At 49.1% G+C, this 21,400-nt stretch overlaps 1 protein-coding gene across 1 annotated transcript in view; it reads left to right on the forward strand.

The window, feature by feature from the left end:
- LOC137525259 (E3 ubiquitin-protein ligase DTX3L-like) overlaps positions 1-21,400 on the forward strand; it is a 49,700-nt gene that overhangs the window by 5,047 nt on the left and 23,253 nt on the right. The window contains exon 2 of the mRNA XM_068246283.1: positions 2,332-2,519. Within this exon, the coding sequence (XP_068102384.1) occupies positions 2,332-2,519 (188 nt within the window). The remainder of the gene's footprint in view (positions 1-2,331; positions 2,520-21,400) is intronic.

A 21,400-nucleotide genomic window follows, 5' to 3' on the forward strand; every position in this document is an offset into this window, starting at 1 on the left:
CACAAGTATCTAATTTTGATTGCTTTATTTCATTTTTGTGGACTGAGCACAGCTATTAGGCCCGGTTCACATTAGCGTTCGCTATCCGGATTTTCCGGATCTGATCCGGACCGCATACTGTACAAACGGAACGTACGTTCCGCATAGCAATGTAAAGTCTATGCGGATGTTCACACGCGTCCGTTCCGTACAGTACAGAGCCGGATCGGATCCGGACTCTTTTCCAACATGCGCTATATTTTGGGTCCGGATCTCCAGCCCACGCACCCGGACCGGAGCTGGACCTGAGCCTGACAGCACCATCCGGAACACAGAAACCAATGGTGAACGGAAGGCACAGAACACACTGCCTACAAACACCTGACGTTCTACCCCACTTCCTATGCGTATCCAAGCGGCCATTTCGGATGGGGTCACATGGGCCAAGCATGTCTGGAGTGGAGCAGCAGTGGCAGACGTGCTGGAGCTGTTTGGCAGAATGTCGGAGGTGGAGGTGAGGCCTACAGCGGAGGAACCTGATTCTACAGGTGCACCTTCTGCTGACCCCAACATTTTTTTTTTTTTAAATTTCGCTATTTTTTTTCCACGGATCCGGATGGCAGCCTGATGCATGCCTGATGCAAACGGACCGGATCCGGATCGGAACCGTACGGTTCTGGTCAGGATCCGATCAGGATCCGGTCCGTTTATTTGCCAAAACGCAAGTGTGAACGGGGCCTTACTGTATATATACATTATTTTTAATGACTATTATCTGAGAAATAGAACATTTTATCATATGGGCAGCATGGTGGCGTAGTGGTTAGCGCTCTTGCCTTGCAGCGCTGGGGCCCCGGGTTCGAATCCCAGCAAGGTCAACATCTGCAAGGAGTTTGTATGTTCCCTCCGTGTCTGCGTGGGTTTCCTCCAGGCACTCCGGTTTCCTCCCACATTCAAAAAAACCCCAAAAACATACAGATAAGTTAATTGGCTTCCCCCTAAATTGGCCCTAGACTACGATACATACACTACACGATACATACATAAACCTAGGACTATGGTAGGGATTGGATTGTGAGCCCCTCTGAGGGACAGTTAGTGACAAGACAATACATACTCTGTACAGCGCTGCGTAATATGTCGGCGCTATATAAATAAATAAATCATATTTTCTATATTAATTGCAGTTTAAATTCATTAGAAGTCGGTGCATTTTTACCCGACTGACTCCAGGCACCCAAAATTGCTCCGACTCCACAGCCCTGGAGCCATGTTTGTTCACATCTTGTCTAATAAAGCTGATGCTTTTCATTGCAAGTTGTGGTGTGGATCCTGTGCTTTGTGCTAATGTGATGAAAACGTGGGTTGAAAGCTGGTTGTAGCGCCTGTGTTTTTTTTTGTTCCCCTTTTGTTTATCTTCTTTGTGTGCTGATATCAGGAGAGAAGAGATATATAGCACAGCTGCTTTTAATCTTGTGTTGTATGTTTTAACCATTCCAGGCGGCAGCTGCTGCGCGCTTCCGCGCGCTCCTGTGCTGCCCCCGTTAGCCCGGAGATCAATGAATGGGAATATAGTTCCCATTCACCGATCTAAGTCTCCGGCAGAAAAAACAACGGCTTCTTATCAGAGGCCGCGGTCTTTCTGAAAAAAAAAAAAAGAAACAAAGTTTCCCGTCTTCCTAGTGCTTCCTGGAAGTGAGCTCTCACGCCATATATTGTGATGGGGACAAAATGTTAACGGTGTAATAACCGGGACAAATGGGAAAATAAAATGCATAGGTTTTAATTATGGTGGCGTGTATTATATTAAAGCTATAATGGCCAAAAACTGAGAAATAATGAATTGTTCCCATTTTTTTTCTTAATCTTCCTGTGAAAATGCATTTAGAGCAAAATGTACCGCCCAGAGAAAGCCTAATTGGTGGCAGAAAAAACAAGATATAGATCAGTTCATTGTTATAATTAGTGATAAAGTTATTGGCGAATGAATTGGAGGTGAAAATTGCTCTGTTGCATAAGGTGAGAAATCCCTGTGGACTGAAATGGTTAATATACCGTACAAAAGAGAAATATTTTCTGTTAAATAAAAATTGATTGGAAATCCATACATGAATGGCCAGCCTGCTTTCCTCTTTTTGTACCAGGCAACCCTTTTCTCTTATCTTCTTTCCTTGAGAATAGTGCCACCCGCGGGCTTTTTAATGTAGTGCATGAATTGGGAACTGTGGGAGGCATGCTGTCTGGCAGTGATTGCGGTCAGATGCGTCAGTAAGTCAGGCTCATGGATGTCATATCCTTTATTTCTGCAATGATCTCCATCTTCACAACTTGCTGTCCTCTTTATCCTCACAGCTCAGAGGAGAGTCCTGGAGAGGAAGAATCATCTCATAGAATTCACCACCTCTGTCACAGTACATGATGTCACCGAGATACCGCTTCTCAGTAGTGCTGGGGCTATCCGAGGCCACGGGACTTCTGCCTCACTAGAGAGGGGTGGTCTGACTCTAACCGACAGCCCAGCCTCCGATAAGATCAACCAAGTGAGTTTGTATTGTTCTCACATAAGCTATTACAAACCCCACAGGTCAAGCACAGATGATCAGTGTTTGCAGCAGGATATAACGAGACAGGACACAGACATAAGCAAATGGTATTTATTAACCTCCCCGGCGGTGCATTTCTGTCTGGAATAATGAGTCAAAAGCTGTACATTTTTTTTTTTTCAAGAATTTTAAACCTCCAGTTCTTAAAGGACAACTGAAGTGAGAGGGATATGGAGGCTGCCATGTTTATTTCCCTCTAAGCAATGCCAGTTGCCAGGCCCTCCGGCTGATCCTCTGCCTCTAATACTATTAGTCATAGCCCCGCAACAAGCATGCAGCAGATCAGGTGTTTCTGACATTAATGTCAGATCTGACAAGACTAGCTGCATGCTTGTTTCTGGTGTTATTCAGACACTACTGCAGAGAAATAGACCAGCAGAGCTGCCAGGCAACTGGTATTGATTAAAAGGAAATAAATATGGCAGCCTCCGTATACCTCTTACTTCAGTTCCCCTTTAAAGAGACTCTGAAGCGAGAATAAATCTCGCTTCAGAGCTCATAGTTAGCAGGGGCATGTGTGCCCCTGCTAAACCGCCGCTGTCGCGCCGCTAAACTGGGTCCCTTCACCCCCAAACCCGCCCCCGCAAACCTTGGTCTCAAATTGGTTGTGTATTTTTCCTTTCTGGAGGCAGGGCTAACGGCTGCAGCCCTGCCTCCAGTCGCGTCTATCAGCGGCGCATCGCTGCCTCTCCCCCGCCCCTCTCAGTGAAGGAAGACTGAGAGGGGCGGGGGAGAGGCGGAGATACGCACTGACAGACGCGCGTGGGGCAGGGCTGCGGCGGTTAGCCCTGCCCCAATGCGGAAGCGCTCCCCGGCTGTACAGAGGGGATTTGGGGGTGAAGGGACCCCCGTTTAGCGGCGGGTTAGCGGCGGTTTAGCAGGGGCACACGTGCCCATGCTATCTATGAGGTCTGAAGCGAGATTTATTCTCGCTTCAGACTCTCTTTAAGTCATAACTCACAAAAATATATCAGAATAAAGTCCTGGTAGACATTCTGCATATAAATAAAAGACTGGAACACAAATTTTCTGAAATAATTGAATTTATCAATAAACTGAAATAATAGCAAAACTGTAGAAATAAGGCAGCAGATTATATATACAGTATGTACATGCAGTACAGTATATACCTAGTACACCTCCCGCGTGTGGCATATTTTAAAATGGAATGGCACACGGCGACATTACAATCCGGGCAGTAGAATCAGGATTCTTTCCAGACTTTCTTGCCCTTGCCATCAGACTTGCTGCGGCATACAACACACATTTTGGTTGGTGTAGCTTTTTTTGGAGCGGGAGGTATGTGCTCCGTAAAGTGACGGCCAGTGAGGTGCTCAGGATGTACGATGTAAGGCGCCCAACTCTTGCAGCTGCTGTTGTCGTCTGGTACTTCATGCAGATGCATTCGCACATTTTCCAAATAAAGTCTGCATGCGTAACTGGCCTGTCACTGTGATGTTTGTACAAGATGAACGCGTTCCAAAGGCTCTGTTCCAGCAGATAACAAAATATTTTTTTTTTATATTTTTTCTGCGTAGTGCGGGGTAGAACGTCATCACTTGGCCAGCTCTGTCCACTCCACCTATTGCGTGATTATAGTCCAGGATGACTTGAGGCTTGTCAAGGACTTTACCTCCTTGTGTTCTGGTGGTGACAGGTGATGCATCATGGACAGTGCTGAGCACACAAACATCCTTCTTGTCACGCCAGCGGAGTGCCAACATTTTCCTTTCTGCCAAGCCACGATTTCTCCAGTTTTTAGTTTCTGTTTGGTGAAGGTAGTTGTCATTTCTCGCCGGTTAGGCCGAACAGTGCTGTAGGCATCAGTTTTGTTTCTGATCAAGATGTCAAAAAGTTCAGGGGAACTATAGAAGTTGCCTGTGGTCACACAGTATCCCTTGTTCATCAAAGGCTCCACCAATGTCAGCACAGATGATGTCACCAGTCCGTAGCTGTTGAAAGCAGGGTTACATTTTGTCCCTGTTCCGGTATATATAACGCTATTCCAAATGTATGCCGTTGATGCCTAGCATAGCATATATAGGATTTGACTCCAAAGCGGGCCCTCTTGGATGCTATGTACTGTATCCAGGATAGTCTGCCCTTGTAAGCCATCAGGCTTTCATGCACACTTATGTCCCTCTCGGGTACATAAGTGTTCCTGAAGTTTTCCACCAGCAGCTGATAAACCTCCTAAAAAAAATTTCAGCTTTGGTGCAGGGTGGGTGGACTAGTCAAAGTTGGTGTTGTCTGCAAAGTGCAAATACTTCATTATAAGTCCAAAACGGTACTCCGACATTACCATGCCAAAGAAGGGGGTAGCAATAATCTTGTTGGTGGACCAATACAATTTCTGGAAGGGCTTCCCCACCACCCCCTGCGGAATAATTAGTTCAAGGAAAAGCCACAAGTCCTCCCTGGTGACCGGCTCCCACGTCCTGCTCCTTGAAAAGGGCCCTCGTGGAGCAGCCAGTTCTTGCGTGGCGTATTGATTCGTCTCCACCACGATTTGACAGTGTCATTGAAAAAGAGCTGCAAGTAGGCCGGGGGAAATGTGGGGGGGGGGGGGATGGGGGAGCCTGGGTAGTGTCTAATGGGCACCACACCCGTGCATCACTAACCTGAGAGTCGGTGATGATGGAGTCACTGTCGCTCTCCGAGTCAGATGACGGCAGGTTACCAGGTCACTGTCACCGGAGTCCTGCCAGCGACTGCAAATCAGAATCGCTGTCCTCAAACTCCATCAGCGCTTCCGGTGTGAGACGCCTTGAGGCTGACGCCATAGCAGGTCCCAGGCAGAGAATTATCAAATCCAGGCAGAGGCAGCAGGCAAAGAGAGTAGTTGTAATCTAGGCAGAGGTCAGGACAGGCAACAGGCAAACAGTATAATCATAATCCAGGCAGAGGTCGGTACAGGCAACGGTCAAAAAAGAATAGTTGTAATCCAGGCAGAGGTCAGTGCAAGCGGCAGGCAGAGAGTAGTCTAAATCCAGGCAGAGCTCCATACAGGCAGCAGGCAAAGAGAGTAGTCAAAATCCAGGCAAACATCGGTACACAGGTAATCCAAGACAGAACAGCAGAAGATCACAGCACTTGCTCACACAAGCAGCAGGGAACCAAATGGCTACAATGCATTGGATACAAATGTATTTCATACATGTGTGTCCAATACATGCAGAATAGGGCCAATCACCATTCACATTTATAAATTTCCTGCACCTCCCCCATGACGTCACGCCGCACCGTCAACACCGCCGATTCGATCATCTGATTGGCCACCGGGCCCCCGGAAGAAGAGTGTGGCTATGGGGATCCCGGCGGCCGGACAATGCCTGCAGCACCTGGGGAAGATAGGCTGGAGTCCCGCTGCACAGTAGAGTTGGGCCGAACCTCCGATTTTAGGTTCGCGAACCGGGTTCGCGAACTTTCGCGAAACGTTCGGTTCGCGTTAAAGTTCGCGAACCGCAATAGACTTCAATGGGGATGCGAACTTTGAAAAAAAAAAATAATTATGCTGGCCACAAAAGTGATGGAAAAGATGTTTCAAGGGGTCTAACACCTGGAGGGGGGCATGGCGGAGTGGGATACACGCCAAAAGTCCCCGGGAAAAATCTGGATTTGACGCAAAGCAGCGTTTTAAGGGCAGAAATCACATTGAATGCTAAATGACAGGCCTAAAGTGCTTTAAAACATCTTGCATGTGTATACATCAATCAGGTAGTGTAATTAAGGTACTGCTTCACACTGACACACCAAACTCACCGTGTAACGCACCGCAAACAGCTGTTTGTACTAGTGACGGCCGTGCTGGACTGGTGCGCACCATGGCGAGAGTGCAGGTTTTGGTGGCTTTACAGCCCATATGGTCGGCCTGGCTGATGTAGCTGAATGACAGAACAGTGACTGTCCAGCTGATCAAATTTGGTCTGACCACAATGAAGCAACGACCTTATTATCTTTTGTGTGCCCCCCGAGACACTCATCTAGGCGCCGGTCATTGCTTCATTGTGATACGCAAGCCCCTTCACCACGGCAAGGTAATGATCACGAAGGGGAATGGGCGCATGTACATGCCTTTTCTTTTGTTGTTGCAGCTGCCCTCAGTGCAGCCAGAAAAATTAGGCAGTCATGTACACGCACCATAAAAATTATTACAGCGGCCGCTGCTAGCAGCGGCCTAAAAAATTCAGCAATCCGCCTGGAGTCCCGGACCCTGTTGGTGGTGGCGGAGAAGGTAGTGAAGCGGCCTGCAGGCAGACATGCTGTGTGGAGGGACTGGGAGCGACTTAGTCTTTTTGGGGCAGGCCAGGCAGCCAGTCACACGGCGTGCAGGCAGAGATGCTGTGTGTGCGGGGACTGACTTAGTCTTGGGGCGGGCAGCAGCCCTCCGGGATCCATGCCTCATTCATTTTGATAAAGGTGAGGTACTTAACACTTTTGTGACTTAGGCGACTTCTCTTCTCTGTGACAATGCCTCCAGCTGCGCTGAAGGTCCTTTCTGAGAGGACGCTTGCGGCAGGGCAGGAGAGAAGTTGGATGGCAAATTGGGACAGCTCTGGCCACAGGTCAAGCCTGCGCACCCAGTAGTTCAAGGGTTCCTCATCGCTGTTCACAGCAGTGTCTACATCCACACTTAAGGCCAGGTAGTCGGCTACCTGCCGGTCGAGGCGTTGGTGGAGGGTGGATCCGGAAGGGCTACGGCGAGGCGTTGGACTAAAGAACGTCCGCATGTCCGACATCACCATGAGATCGCTGGAGCGTCCTGTCTTTGACTGCGTGGACACGGGAGGAGGATTAGTGGCAGTGGTACCTTGCTGGCGTTGTGCCGTCACATCACCCTTAAAGGCATTGTAAAGCATAGTTGACAGCTGGTTCTGCATGTGCTGCATCCTTTCCACCTTCCGGTGAGTTGGTAACAGGTCCGCCACTTTGTGCCTGTACCGAGGGTCTAGTAGTGTGGCCACCCAGTACAGGTCATTCCCCTTGAGGTTTTTTATACGGGGGTCCCTCAACAGGCAGGACAGCATAAAAGACGACATCTGCACAAAGTCGGATCCAGTACCCTCCATCTCCTCTTGCTCTTCCTCAGTGACGTCAGGTAAGTCAACCTCCTCCCCCCAGCCGCGAACAATACCATGGGAAGGTTGAGCAGCACAAGCCCCCTGCGACGCCTGCTGCGGTTGTTCTCCTGCCGCTGTCCCCTCCTCCTCCTCCTCCCCCAAAGAAACACCTTGCTCATCATCCTCTGAGTCTGACTCGTCTTCTGCACACGACCTCTCTTCTTCCTCCTCCTCCCCCCTCTGTGCTGCCGCAGGTGTTGAGGAAACAGCTGGGTCTGATGAAAATTGGTCCCATGCCTGTTCCTGCCGTAACGGTTCCTGGTCACGCTCATTCGCAGCTTCATCCGCCACTCTACGCACAGCACGCTCCAAGAAGTACGCGTAGGGAATTAAGTCGCTGATGGTGCCCTCACTGCGGCTCACCAGGTTGGTCACCTCCTCAAACGGCCGCATGAGCCTGCATGCATTTTTCATCAGTGTCCAGTTGTCGGGCCAGAACATCCCCATCTTCCCAGACTGTTTCGTTCTACTCCAGTTGTAGAGGTACTGGGTGACGGCTTTCTTCTGTTCTAGCAGGCGGGAGAACATGAGCAGGGTCGAGTTCCAGCGAGTCGGGCTATCGCAAATGAGGCGTCTCACCGGCATGTTGTTTTTACGCTGAATTTCTGCAAATCGTGCCATGGCTGTGTAAGAGCGCCTCAAATGCCCACAGAACTTCCTGGCCTGCTTCAGGACATCCGCTAAGCCAGGGTACTTTGCCACAAATCTTTGAACCACTAGATTCATGACATGTGCCATGCAGGGTATGTGTGTCAGCTTCCCCATATGCAAAGCGGCAAGCAGATTGCTGCCGTTGTCGCACACCACGTTGCCTATCTCCAGGTGGTGCGGGGTCAGCCACTCATCCACCTGTTTCTTAAGAGCAGCCAGGAGAGCTGCTCCAGTGTGACTCTCCGCTTTGAGACAAGCCATGTCTAAGATGGCGTGACACCGTCGTACCTGGCATGCAGCATAGGCCCTGCGGAGCTGGGGCTGTGTAGCTGGAGAGGAGAACTGCCACTCAGCCAAGGAGGTGGAGGACAGCGAAGAGCATGTAGCAGGAGGAGAGGAGGTGGCAGGAGGCCTGCCTGCAAGCCGTGGAGGTGTCACAATTTGGTCCGCTGCGCCCTGCTTGCCATCGTTCACCACCAGGTTCACCCAATGGGCTGTGTAGGTAATGTAGCGGCCCTGCCCGTGCTTGGCAGACCAGGCATCCGTGGTCAGGTGTACCCTTGACCCAACGCTCTTCGCAAGAGATGACACCACTTGCCTCTCAACTTCACGGTGCAGTTGGGGTATGGCCTTTCTCGAAAAATAAGTGCGGCCTGGCATCTTCCACTGCGGTGTTCCGATGGCCACAAATTTACGGAAGGCCTCAGAGTCCACCAGCCGGTATGGTAACAGCTGGCGAGCTAACAGTTACGCCACGCTAGCTGTCAGACGCCGGGCAAGGGGGTGACTGGCCGAAATTGGCTTCTTCCGCTCAAACATTTCCTTCACGGACACCTGACTGCTGCTGTGGGCAGAGGAGCAGGAACCACTCAAGGGCAGAGGCGGAGTGGAGGAGGGTGCCTGTGAAGGTGGAAGGGAGAAAGCGGCAGAAGCAGATGATGCACCTGAAGGAGGAAGAGGAGAAGGAGGGTGACTTTTCTTTCGTGTGCTGCTGCTGCTTTTGCTCAGGTGGCCATCCCATTGCTGTTTGTGCCTTTTCTCCAGGTGCCTTCGTAAGGCACTTGTCCCTACGTGAGTGTTGGCCTTTCCACGGCTCAATTTTTGTTGGCAGAGCGAACAGATGGCTTTGGTCCGATCTGAGGCACACACATTAAAAAATTTCCACACCGCTGAGCCACCCTGGGATGTGGGCACTATGGGGACCTCAGCAGCTGATGCTGAAGGGCAAGTTGGCTGGCTGTACATAGGTGGCGATACATGGTGCCGGACACTGCCACCAGCTGTTTCTGACGAAGAGCTGCCCCAGCTTCTTTCAGCAACTTCTCTCCTCCTACTACTCTCTGACTCCCCCTCTGAACTGTCCCCCTCTTCATCTCCTCTATTGGGAACATACAGAGGATCCCTATTACCGTCATCATCGTAGTCATCCTGCCCAGCTTCGCTTGCCTCAGAAAAATCCAAACGTGTAGGTCCTTCATCCTCCTGACACGTTACATCCATAGTGTTGCCGCGTAACGCAGACATATTAGCTGGTGAAAATTCATCTGGCTGTAACAACAATGGCTGTGCATCAGTGATTTCAACACTAAATAATTATTGCGAAGTGTCAAATGCAGCGGAAGTGGTGCTAGTAGTAGCGCTGGTGGCTGAGCAAGATGAGGTGTTCTGTGTCGCTAAATACTCAACCACGTCCTGACAATCTTGGGAGGTGATGGGACGTGCCTTCTTCCGAGCACTGTACTGTGGGCCAGGTCCACACGAAATTACATTTACACGACCTCGCGCAGACCTGCCGGGTGGCCTTCCTCTGCCTCTGCCACTACCTCTTCCTCTACCTGTTTTGTCCATATTGGGTATGCACGGAGTGGTATATCACACTGCGTGCACTCACGTAGGTAGGTGGGTTCACTTAACTGCACAGGTATGCGCACTGATGCGGTGGGTTCACTGAACAGAACAGGTATACAGTGGCGGGTTCACAGAACAGGTATGCAGTGGCAGGATCACTGAACACAATAGGTATGCAGTGGCGTGTTCACTAAACAGGTATACAGTGGCGGGTCCACTGAACAGAACAGGTATACAGTGGCGGGTTCACAGAACAGGTATACAGTGGCGGGTCCACTGAACAGAACAGGTATACAGTGGCGGGTCCACTGAACAGAACAGGTATACAGTGGCGGGTCCACTGAACAGAACAGGTATACAGTGGCGGGTCCACTGAACAGAACAGGTATACAGTGGCGGGTCCACTGAACAGAACAGGTATACAGTGGCGGGTCCACTGAACAGAACAGGTATACAGTGGCGGGTTCACAGAACAGGTATACAGTGGCAGGATCACTGAACACAATAGGTATGCAGTGGCGTGTTCACTAAACAGGTATACAGTGGCGGGTCCACTGAACAGAACAGGTATACAGTGGCGGGTTCACTGAACAGGTATACAGTGGCGGGTCCACTGAACAGAACAGGTATACAGTGGCGGGTTCACAGAACAGGTATGCAGTGGCAGGTTCACTGAACACAACAGGTATGCAGTGGCGGGTTCACTGAACAGGTATACAGTGGCGGGTCCACTGAACAGAACAGGTATACAGTGGCGGGTCCACTGAACAGAACAGGTATACAGTGGCGGGTTCACAGAACAGGTATGCAGTGGCAGGATCACTGAACAGGTATGCAGTGGCAGGATCACAGTACAGGTATGCAGTGGGCTGAGGGCTCACTGAACAGAACAGGTATGCAGTGGCAGGATCACTGAACAGGTATGGAGTGGCAGGATCACAGTACAGGTATGCAGTGGGCTGAGGGCTCACTGAACAGAACAGGTATGCAGTGGCAGGATCACTGAACAGGTATGCAGTGGGCTGAGGGCTCACTGAACAGAACAGGTATGCAGTGGCAGGATCACTGAACAGGTATGTAGTGGCAGGATCACTGAACAGGTATGCAGTGGGCTGAGGGCTCACTGAACAGAACAGGTATGCAGTGGCAGGATCACTGAACAGGTATGCAGTGGCAGGATCACTGAACAGGTATGCAGTGGCGGGATCACTGAACAGGTATGCACTGGCAGGATCACTGAACAGGTATGCAGTGGCAGGATCACTGAACAGGTATGCAGTGGCAGGATCACTGAACAGGTATGCAGTGGCAGGATCACTGAACAGGTATGCAGTGGCAGGATCACTGAACAGGTATGCAGTGGCAGGATCACTGAACAGGTATGCAGTGGCAGGATCACTGAACAGGTATGCAGTGGCAGGATCACAGTACAGGTATGCAGTGGCAGGATCACTGAACAGGTATGCAGTGGCAGGATCACTGAACAGGTATGCAGTGGCAGGATCACAGTACAGGTATGCAGTGGGCTGAGAGCTCACTGAACAGAACAGGTATGCAGTGGCAGGATCACTGAACAGGTATGCAGTGGCAGGATCACAGTACAGGTATGCAGTGGGCTGAGGGCTCACTGAACAGAACAGGTATGCAGCCAGGAAGAAGTTAAGCCTAACTAATCTTTCCCTATATGAGAGACTGCAGAAGCTCGCCCTACTCTCACTAATGCAGGCACACGAGTGGCCGTAATGGCCGCCGCTGCCTGCCTTATATAAGGGGGGGTGGGGCTCCAGGGGCTAGTGTAGCCTAATTGGCTACACTGGGCCTGCTGACTGTGATGTAGAGGGTCAAAGTTGACCCTCAGTGCATTATGGGGCGAACCGAACTTCTTCCGCAAAAGGTTCGCGTGCGGTACCCGCACGCGAACCACCTACGTTCGCCGGCGAACCGTTCGGCCCAACTCTACTGCACAGTGCCGATTGCGCGCGGGACTCCACAGCACAATATACAGCATTGATTTCACTACCCCGACCTGAGCTCGGGGTTACTACTCACAGCATGTTTTTCCTACCCCCGAGCTCAGGACGGGATTACCACCAGGGAGGTTAAAGAGAGATTGTCGGCCACAAAATCAGATTCCATTTCCCCACTGCTCTGTGTTTATTAATGCAGCCTGCAATCTAACCCTGCATTGCAAGCACTCCAAGCTAATCAGAGAGGTTTCTGCTGTAATAAATCTTATCTCAGTCAGCCTGGCTGTATTCTAGCCATGGCCAGAGAGGGAAGCTTCATCACCCCTTCCACATTCCTGCTCCTCACTGATTGGCTGAGTGCAATTCAGTGTGAGCTGAAATATTATCTCTATGCTGCTGTGCTCTCATGTGTTTACAAAGCAAGCTAGCTATAACAGAGATTCTAATGAGAAAAAAAGAGTAAGAGAAGAAATGACATCAGGATGGGCTTCAGTCAGAGGGAACCAAGATGGCAAATGCTAGGAACAGAATTCTCTCTGTTTACTATGTAAAATTCACTAAATCAAAACATGGACAGTACAATATCTGTTATGTAAGTAGAGCAAGCATTTATCTACTGTTTTTTTTTCCCCTGGCAGGGGTGTAACAATGGACCCTGCAAAGGACGTAGCCGCAGGGGGACCCAGAAGCAGCAGGGGGCCCCGTAGGTGAAGAAGTTTCTTTTTCCTGTCCTGAGAGACTGACAACTAAGGGCACGGAGAAAAGAAAAACTTTCTGCTCTCTACGCAGTTGTTCTATTGACTGCATCTGCTCAGCCATTGATGACGAATCATACTAAGTTTTATAGACAAAGATTTGTAGACAGTCCCTATTCACTGTTCAGCAGGGTCTTGTATACAGTGCCCTCCCCCAGCCTCTCTACCCCTCCTGAAGTGCTGTGTACTGTAGTGATGCTGGAGGAGTCTGCAGAGCCCCGCCCCCAGCCTCTCTACCCCTCCCCAAGTGCTGTGTACTGTAGTGATGCTGGAGTAGTCTGTAGAGCCCCGCCCCCAGCCTCTCTACCCCTCCCCCATTGCTGTGTACTGTAGTGATGCTGGAGGAGTCTGCAGAGCTCCGCCCCCAACCTCTCCACCCCTCCCCAAGTGCTGTGTACTGTAGTGATGCTGGAGGAGTCTGCAGAGCCCCGCCCCCAGCCTCTCCACCCCCTCCCCAAGTGCTGTGTACTGTAGTGATGCTGGAGGAGTCTGCAGAGCCCCGCCCCCAGCCTCTCCACCCCTCCCCAAGTCCTCTGTACTGTAGTGATGCTGGAGTAGTCTGCAGAGCCAGTTCTGCTCCATCAGAGATGGACAGAGTGAGTGTAATAAGCTGAGGCTGGGAGCACACTCGTCTGTCGGTTTTCTGTATGCGTTTTCTGCACACCATGTGTGGCTGTATGTGTGACATGCAGGTTTTATCACAGAACCTAATGTAATTGATAAAGAAAATGCTGCAATGCTTCACTTTTTACCTGCATGGTGAAAACACACACAAGTGTACACTAGCCAACTGAATAACATTAGTTCTCAGTTTACCTGTGCAGAAAGTGAGGGGGGGGGAGAGGAGGGGGCCCAGTGATTTCTAGTTACGCCCCTGTTTCCTGGCATGGTATGGCTGACCCTCCTGCTTTAACCTCCTGGGCGCTAATCCCGAGCTGAGCTCAAGGTATGTCGCGTAGGAGGATTTCTCAGGCCCTGGTGGGCCGATTTGCATAATATTTTTTTTTAGTTACACGCAGCTAGCACTTTGCTAGCTGCGTGTAACTTCCGATCGCCACCGATCCGCCGCTACCCGCTGTGCCGCGCAGCCCTCCCCCAGACCCCTTGCGCAGCCTGGCCAATCAGTGCCAGGCAGCGCTGAGGGGTGGATCGGGACTCCCTCTGACATCCATGACGTCGGTAATGTCATCCCGCCCCGTCACCATGGCGACCGGGGAAGCCCAACAGGAAATCCCATTCTGAATGGGATTTCCTGCTTACTCTGATCGCCGAAGGCGATCAGAGTGGGTGGGGGGATGCCGCTGCGCAGCGGCTATCATCCTGGGCTCGCTACATGATTTAAAAAATTTAAAAAGAAGTGCTGCGCCCCCTCCTGGGCGATGTAATTGTATTGCCCAGAGGGTTAAAGATAACCAGAGATCTCAAAACAAAGTTTTGTTTTTGTTTTGTTTTTTTACTTAGCCGGGGCTTTCTCCAGCTCCCTCGCCGTCCTCCCGCGTGCCTCCGTTTAACAAAAGCAATACAAGACCACAAAGCAGAGACAAGGTCAGAGGCTAGCCAATAATCAGATACCGAATATCCGAGAACAGGACAGGACCAGGAATACAGGAGACCAGAGTTCATCGAGCACAGGGGAAGCTATGTGATGTTCTGACCCCTGCTGTAATGAGAGCTACTCTTTTAAATAGACTCTGAAGCGAGTCTCAGTTGTCTTTTCTAACTTGTATTAATGTTAAGCCCCATAACCCCAGCTAAACCGCCTCTATCCCGCGGCAAAACGAGGGGTTAATACCCCCCAAATCCCCTCTCCCACTTCCGGGGAGCACTTCCTGCTGGAGGCGGAGCTACAGCCATAAGCTCTGCCTCAAGCGCGTCAATCCCTACTGATCCGCGCGGCGATTGACACGCATGGAGGGCGGAGCTACAGCTCATAGCTCTGCCTCCAGGAAGTGCAAAATCCACAACCAGGAAAGTCGTGGATTTTGCTGGGGGGATTTAGGGGGTATTAACCCCTCGTTTTGCCGCGGGATAGAGGCGGTTTAGCTGTGCTTCTGGGGCTTAACATTTATACAGGTTAGAAAAGAGAATTGAGACTCGCTTCAGAGTCTCTTTAAGCCCCATCTGCAATTCCACGCGCAATCGATCAAATTCGATTGGATCGATTAAATCCGACATGTCCGATCAGGACTCGATCAATAGTGTGATCGATTTTGGTTAGTTTTCAATGCAAAATCAACCACACTATCGATCAAGTCCTGATTGAACATGTCGGATTTAATCGATCCAATTGAATTTGATCCTATCGAATTCAATCGATCGCACATGGAATTGCATCGTGTAGATGGGGTTTTATATAGGGGGAGTGATGGGCGTGTCAGCAGATTAGATATGTAAAGCTCAGGCAACAGGCTGACCTCTGCTGGCAGAAGATGGAAGTCCCAGAAAGTCCAGAAACCTGATGACATCTGGAGGTGAGATATTGGCCTCAATTCACGGAGCATTATCAAACACTTTATCAAACGTTTGATAATTTACCTCACGGGTAAAATCTAATTTTAAATTCACTAAGGTGTTATATATTTATCGAATGTTTTACCGATAAAACGTTCAACAAATATATAACACCTTAGTGAATTCAAAATGATATTTTACAAATGAGGTAAATTATCAAACGTTTGATAAAGGGTTTGATAAAACTCCGTGAATTGAGGCCATTGACTTGCAAGGCCATCCAAATGTAGTGGGCAGCCCTCTGCTGGTAGACATAGAAAGTACACCATTTCTGCACACAGTGCCACTAGCAGGTAAGTACTGAACAGGTTCCTAACATAAGAAACATGACATTTCTGTACAACGTTTCTTGTATGAATAGGGACAGAATCCAGGCAGTCTGGCAATGAATCTGATTCTGGATGTAAGAAAATTACTGGAATTGTCTCCCTGGAAACAGAATACTGGGGAAACCCTGCAGAGTGCAGAAGGCTGGGGTCAGCCAACAAGCTTAAGCTAAACCTGAGATCACAGGACATACAAGTTTTATACATGCCTGGGGCTTCCTCCAGCCCCCTCTGCGCAGATCGCTCTCTTGCCAACATCCTCCACCTTCTGGAACCATCAGTAGAAGCTCCGTTATCTAGGTCAGTCAGGGTGTACAGCGCATGCAGAAGGCTTGCCGCGCGCTCCTGCCTTGTCATGCTCCTATGGCTGGGAGCGTTGTACACCTGCACAATACTACTGCTAGACGCAGAATGCTCCCAGCTTCGGGAGCGTCACAGGGGAGCTCATGCGGGTGGACTGTGCCGGCACCAACTGGCTGAAGACAACGGAGCTTCTACTGATGGATCCAGGAGGCGGGGGATGCTGGCGAGGAAGCGAGGACGGGGCTGGAGGAAGCCCCAGGTATGTATAAAGCTTTTGTGTCCTTTGATCTCAGGTACACTTTAAGGTCAAGTCTAGCTTTGCTTAGCTTTTATGGGCATCCACTGGTTGCTGTATTCAGTAGGAGACCTTGGGCAAGACTTCCAAACACTGCTACTGACTACTGAGTGCGCTCTAGTGGCTGCCTCACAAGCACTTTGAGTCTGACAGGAGAAAAGAGCTATACAAAAACTGGAATTATTATTATTACAATAGAATCTCGCTATAGTAAACTCTGAAATAGTAAGCCTCTGGATATAATAAACTCTTCAGGTCCCAGCAAATGTGTCTGTATAAATATACAATATATGACCAATTCTGATATAGAAAACTACTAAACTACCTTTCCTGGTCTCTTGGAGTTCACTATAAAGGGATTCTACTGTATTATTATTATTATTAAACTAGCTGACCCGCGACGTAGCAGACGCCACATAAGGGGGTAGCGGGCAGGAAGGGGGTATTGGGCACAGCGGTGGGGAGGGGGGGTCTGACCCCCCTCACCTGTGTCCCCCATGTGCGCTCCCCCTCCAGCCTAAGCTCAGCAGGACCCCACCTGGGTCCCCCATGTGCGCTCCCCTTCCCTTCGTCGCCGCCGCCGCTATTAGTGAGAGGCAGCGGGCGGGGATGACTCATCTCTTCCGCGTTCCAGCGTGCGTTCCACTGTCGTCACTTCCTGCAATGCCGTCCACTGTATTGTAAGTGAACAGCATTGCAGGAAGTGACGACAGTGGAACGCACGCTGGAACGCGGAAGAGATGAGTCATCCCCGCCCGCTGCCTCTCACTAATAGCGGCGGCGGCTGCTGAACTTAAGTCTGACCCCACCGTTCTACCCAATACCCCCTTCCTGCCCGCTACCCCTCCAGCTCAGCAGCAAGTGTAGGACCGCCCTGGGGGCAGGGCATATTCTTCTTCTTGCTTGGACCAGCCCTGGGGGCAGGGTGCTACTTCTTATTGCTTGAAGGTCGAGGCACTTACTCATATATATATATATATATATATATGTGTGTGTATATATATATATATATATATATATATATATATATACATACACATACAGGATCTTCTCAAAAAATTAGCATATTGTGATAAAGTTCATTATTTTCTGTAATGTACTGATAAATATTAGACTTTCATATATTTTAGATTCAAATACACACAACTGAAGTAGTTCAAGCCTTGTATTGCTTTAATATTGATGATTTTGGCATACAGCTCATGAAAACCCAAGTTTCCTATCTCAAAAAATTAGCATATTTCATCCGACCAATAAAAGAAAAGTGTTTTTAAAACAAAAAAAGTCAACCTTCAAATAATTATGTTCAGTTACGCACTCAATACTTGGTTGGGAATCCTTTTGCAGAAATGACTGCTTCAATGCGGCGTGGCATGGAGGCAATCAGCCTGTGGCACTGCTCAGGTGTAATGGAGGCCCAGGATGCTTCCATAGCGGCCTTAAGCTCATCCAGAGTGTTGGGTCTTGCGTCTCTCAACTCTCTCTTCACAATATCCCACAGATTCTCTATGGAGTTCAGGTCAGGATAGTTGGCAGGCCAATTGAGCACAGTAATACCATGGTCAATAAACCGTTTACCAGTGGTTTTGGCACTGTGAGCAGGTGCCAGGTCGTGCTGAAAAATGAAATCTTCATCTCCATAAAGATTTTCAGCAGATGGAAGTATGAACCCACTTTTGAACCAGAAACAGCGGCAGAAGCGCCTGACCTGGGCTACAGGGAAGCAGCACTGGACTGTTGCTCAGTGGTCCAAAGTACTTTTTTCGGATGAAAGCAACTTTTACATGTCATTCGGAAATCAAGGTGCCAGAGTCTGGAGGAAGACTGGGGAGAGGGAAATGCCAAAATGCCTGAAGTCCAGTGTCAAGTACCCACAGTCAGTGATGGTCTGGGGTGCCATGTCAGCTGCTGGTGTTGGTCCACTGTGTTTTATCAAGGGCAGGGTCAATGCAGCTAACTGTCAGGAGATTTTGGAGCACTTCATGCTTCCATCTTCTGAAAATCTTTATGGAGATGAAGATTTCATTTTTCAGCATGACCTGGCACCTGCTCACATTGCCAAAACCACTGGTAAATGGTTTACTGACCATGGTATTACTGTGCTCAATTGGCCTGCCAACTCTCCTGACCTGAACCCCATAGAGAATCTGTGGGATATTGTGAAGAGAAAGTTGAGAGACGCAAGACCCAACACTCTGGATGAGCTTAAGGCCGCTATCAAAGCATCCTGGGCCTCCATAACACCTGAGCAGTGCCCCAGGCTGATCGCCTCCATGCCACGCCGCATTGAAGCAGTCATTTCTGCAAAAGGATTCCCAACAAAGTATTGAGTGCATAACTGAACTTAATTATTTGAAGGTTGACTTTTTTTGTTTTAAAAACACTTTTCTTTTATTGGTCGGATGAAATATGCTAATTTTTGGAGATAGGAAATTTGGGTTTTTTATGAGCTATATGCCAAAATCATCAATATTAAAATAATAAAAGGCTTGAACTACTTCAGTTGTGTGTATTTGAATCTAAAATATATGAAAGTCTAATGTTTATCAGTACATTACAGAAAATAATGAACTTTATCACAATATGCTAATTTTTTGAGAAGATCCTGTATATATATATATATATATATATATATATATATATATATATATATATATATATATATATATATATATATAATATATGGTTTGATTTGGCTAGTTAGGTTGCAAACAACTGTTCTTTTTTTTTAGGTATATCTAGTCTCAGGTCTCTCCACCTCATTGCAGTCTGGAGAGTGGTGGCAGAAAATTACCAGATTTCCAGCACAAAAAAATTTTTTTTTTTTTTTTTTTTTTTTTTTTTTACAGATTGTGCATACAGTTGAGATTGTATCATGTATGGGCACACCCTTCCAGTCTTAAACATTTACTTTGCACAGTGTAGCCTTAGGGTTAGCCTTCAGGGTAGCCTAAGGGTAGCCTTAGTGCAGCCTTCAGAAGCCTATGGTGGGTGTGACCTGAATGGCAAGTGTGAGGGGTTAGGCTCTCCTCTTTAAAGTAGAGGGTAAAAAAAAGATTAGAAGGAAGCACTTCTTGTGTTTAACTCCTTCCCGAGCACCGATAGGCATCGGGAAGGTGACAGCCCCAGGACCGCCTAATGACGAAAGGCGTCAAGAGCGGTGGGCGAGGATCTGCAGGGAATGCGCAGGGAACCGTTCCCTGCCGAGACATGGAGCTCCGTGTTCAGGCTGCTGGCTGCGATCGCGGCTGACAGGCTGTGTAACGGCTGAAAACAGATGTTATTTACATGTACAGCGCTGCGATCCCTGCAGTGCTGTACGGGGAGAGCTCGGTCACTGAGCTGTCCCCTCCAGTGGCTGTGACAATGATCGCCTCTCATAGGCTGATGCCTATGAGAGCCGATCACACTGATTGGCTCTCCTGGGAGAGAGAGTTTGGGTAGGTAGTAAAATATAAAAAAAAAATAGCATTCTTTATAAAAAAAAGACAATAAAATTAATATAAAAAAAAGTAGCAGTAGCAATTGCATGCCACCAACAGAAAGCTCGGTTGGTGGGCAGAAAAGGGAGCAAAATTCATTTGTGTGCTCAGTAGTATGGCTTTACACCGAGCTCTTAAAGCTGCAGAGCTCTGAATTGTAAAACATAGCCTGGCCACTAGGGGGGTGTAAGCCTACGGTCCTCAACTGGTTAAAGAGAACCTGTAACAAAAATAGTTCCCCTGGGGGGTACTCACCTTGGGAGGGGGAAGCCTCAGGGTCCCAATGAGGCTTCCCCCTCCCCTGTAGCTGCAGGCAGTCCAGCTCTGGCTCCCCCGAAGCCTCCCGCAATCCTCCCTCAACAAGCCTGATATATTTACCTTCCCTGGCCCCAGCGGGGGCGCTGTTGCTGCTCTCAGGAAGGAGATAGGAGGAAATAGCTGATCTCCATCGGGTCCGCTCTACTACGCAGGCTCAGGAGACTTGCACCTGGGCAGTAGAGCGGACTGACAGCAATCGGCTATTTCCGTCTATCTCCGAGCGGAGAGCCAATACTGCACCTGCGCTGGAGCCGGGAAGGTAAATATTTACATCCCCGCTGTTAGGGGAGCTTTATCTCCACCGCCGTGGGACCGAGGAGGACGGGGGAAGCCTCAATAGGATCCGGAGGCTTCCCTCACCCGAGGTGAGTATCCCCCAGGGAAGCTTTTTGTCATTACAGGTTTTCTTTAAAGTACGCCTGTAATGAATTATATAGAGGCTGCCATATTTATTTCCTTTTAAGCCATACCAGTTGCCCGGCTGCCCTGCTGATCCTCTGCCTCTGAATACTTTCAGCCATAGACCCAGAACAAGCATGCCACAGATCAGGTGTTTCTGACATTATTGTCTGATCTGACAAGATTAGCTGCATGCTCGTTCCTGGTATTAGTGTCAGTTTCCACAGGGTGCTAATCTGTGTTGCAATTTTTTTCCAGAAATAACTGTAAATACTGCATCAGTAGTTTCCATTGAATGTGGTTGTGCCGTTGCGGAGTGATACGATGAGTTGCAGGGAGACATGCGGCAGATTTCTGCAGCACACATCCGATCCCCCCGCAGTGTAGTGTATGGCCGCATCCGGACTTGGGGACTTCCACGTTGTCCCAGAAAACAACAGCATGGAGACGCGATGCAGAAAGCATCTGGCTTATGGAAATGATCCCTTATTCAGACACTACTGCAGCCAAATAGACCAGCAAGGCTGCCAGGCAACTTGTATTGTATAAGAGGAAATAAATGGCAGCCTCCATATCCCTGTCACTATAGGAGTGCTTTAAAAGTATAAATTAGATTCTGAACTGTACGCAGAGAGTGGCTCCCCTTATGAGATGGCTGACAATGCCAAGACTGACAGTTCATACAAGTGTATTTTTGGATAAACCACTTTTGATCTGCGTTTCTTAAAGAGAATCTGTATTGTTAAAAATCGCACAAAAGTAAACATACCAGTGCGTTAGGGGACATCTCCTATTACCCTCTGTCACAATTTCGCCGCTCCTCACCGCATTAAAAGTGGTTAA

This window comes from Hyperolius riggenbachi, chromosome 7, assembly GCF_040937935.1.
Source record: "Hyperolius riggenbachi isolate aHypRig1 chromosome 7, aHypRig1.pri, whole genome shotgun sequence".
NCBI lineage: Eukaryota > Metazoa > Chordata > Amphibia > Anura > Hyperoliidae > Hyperolius > Hyperolius riggenbachi.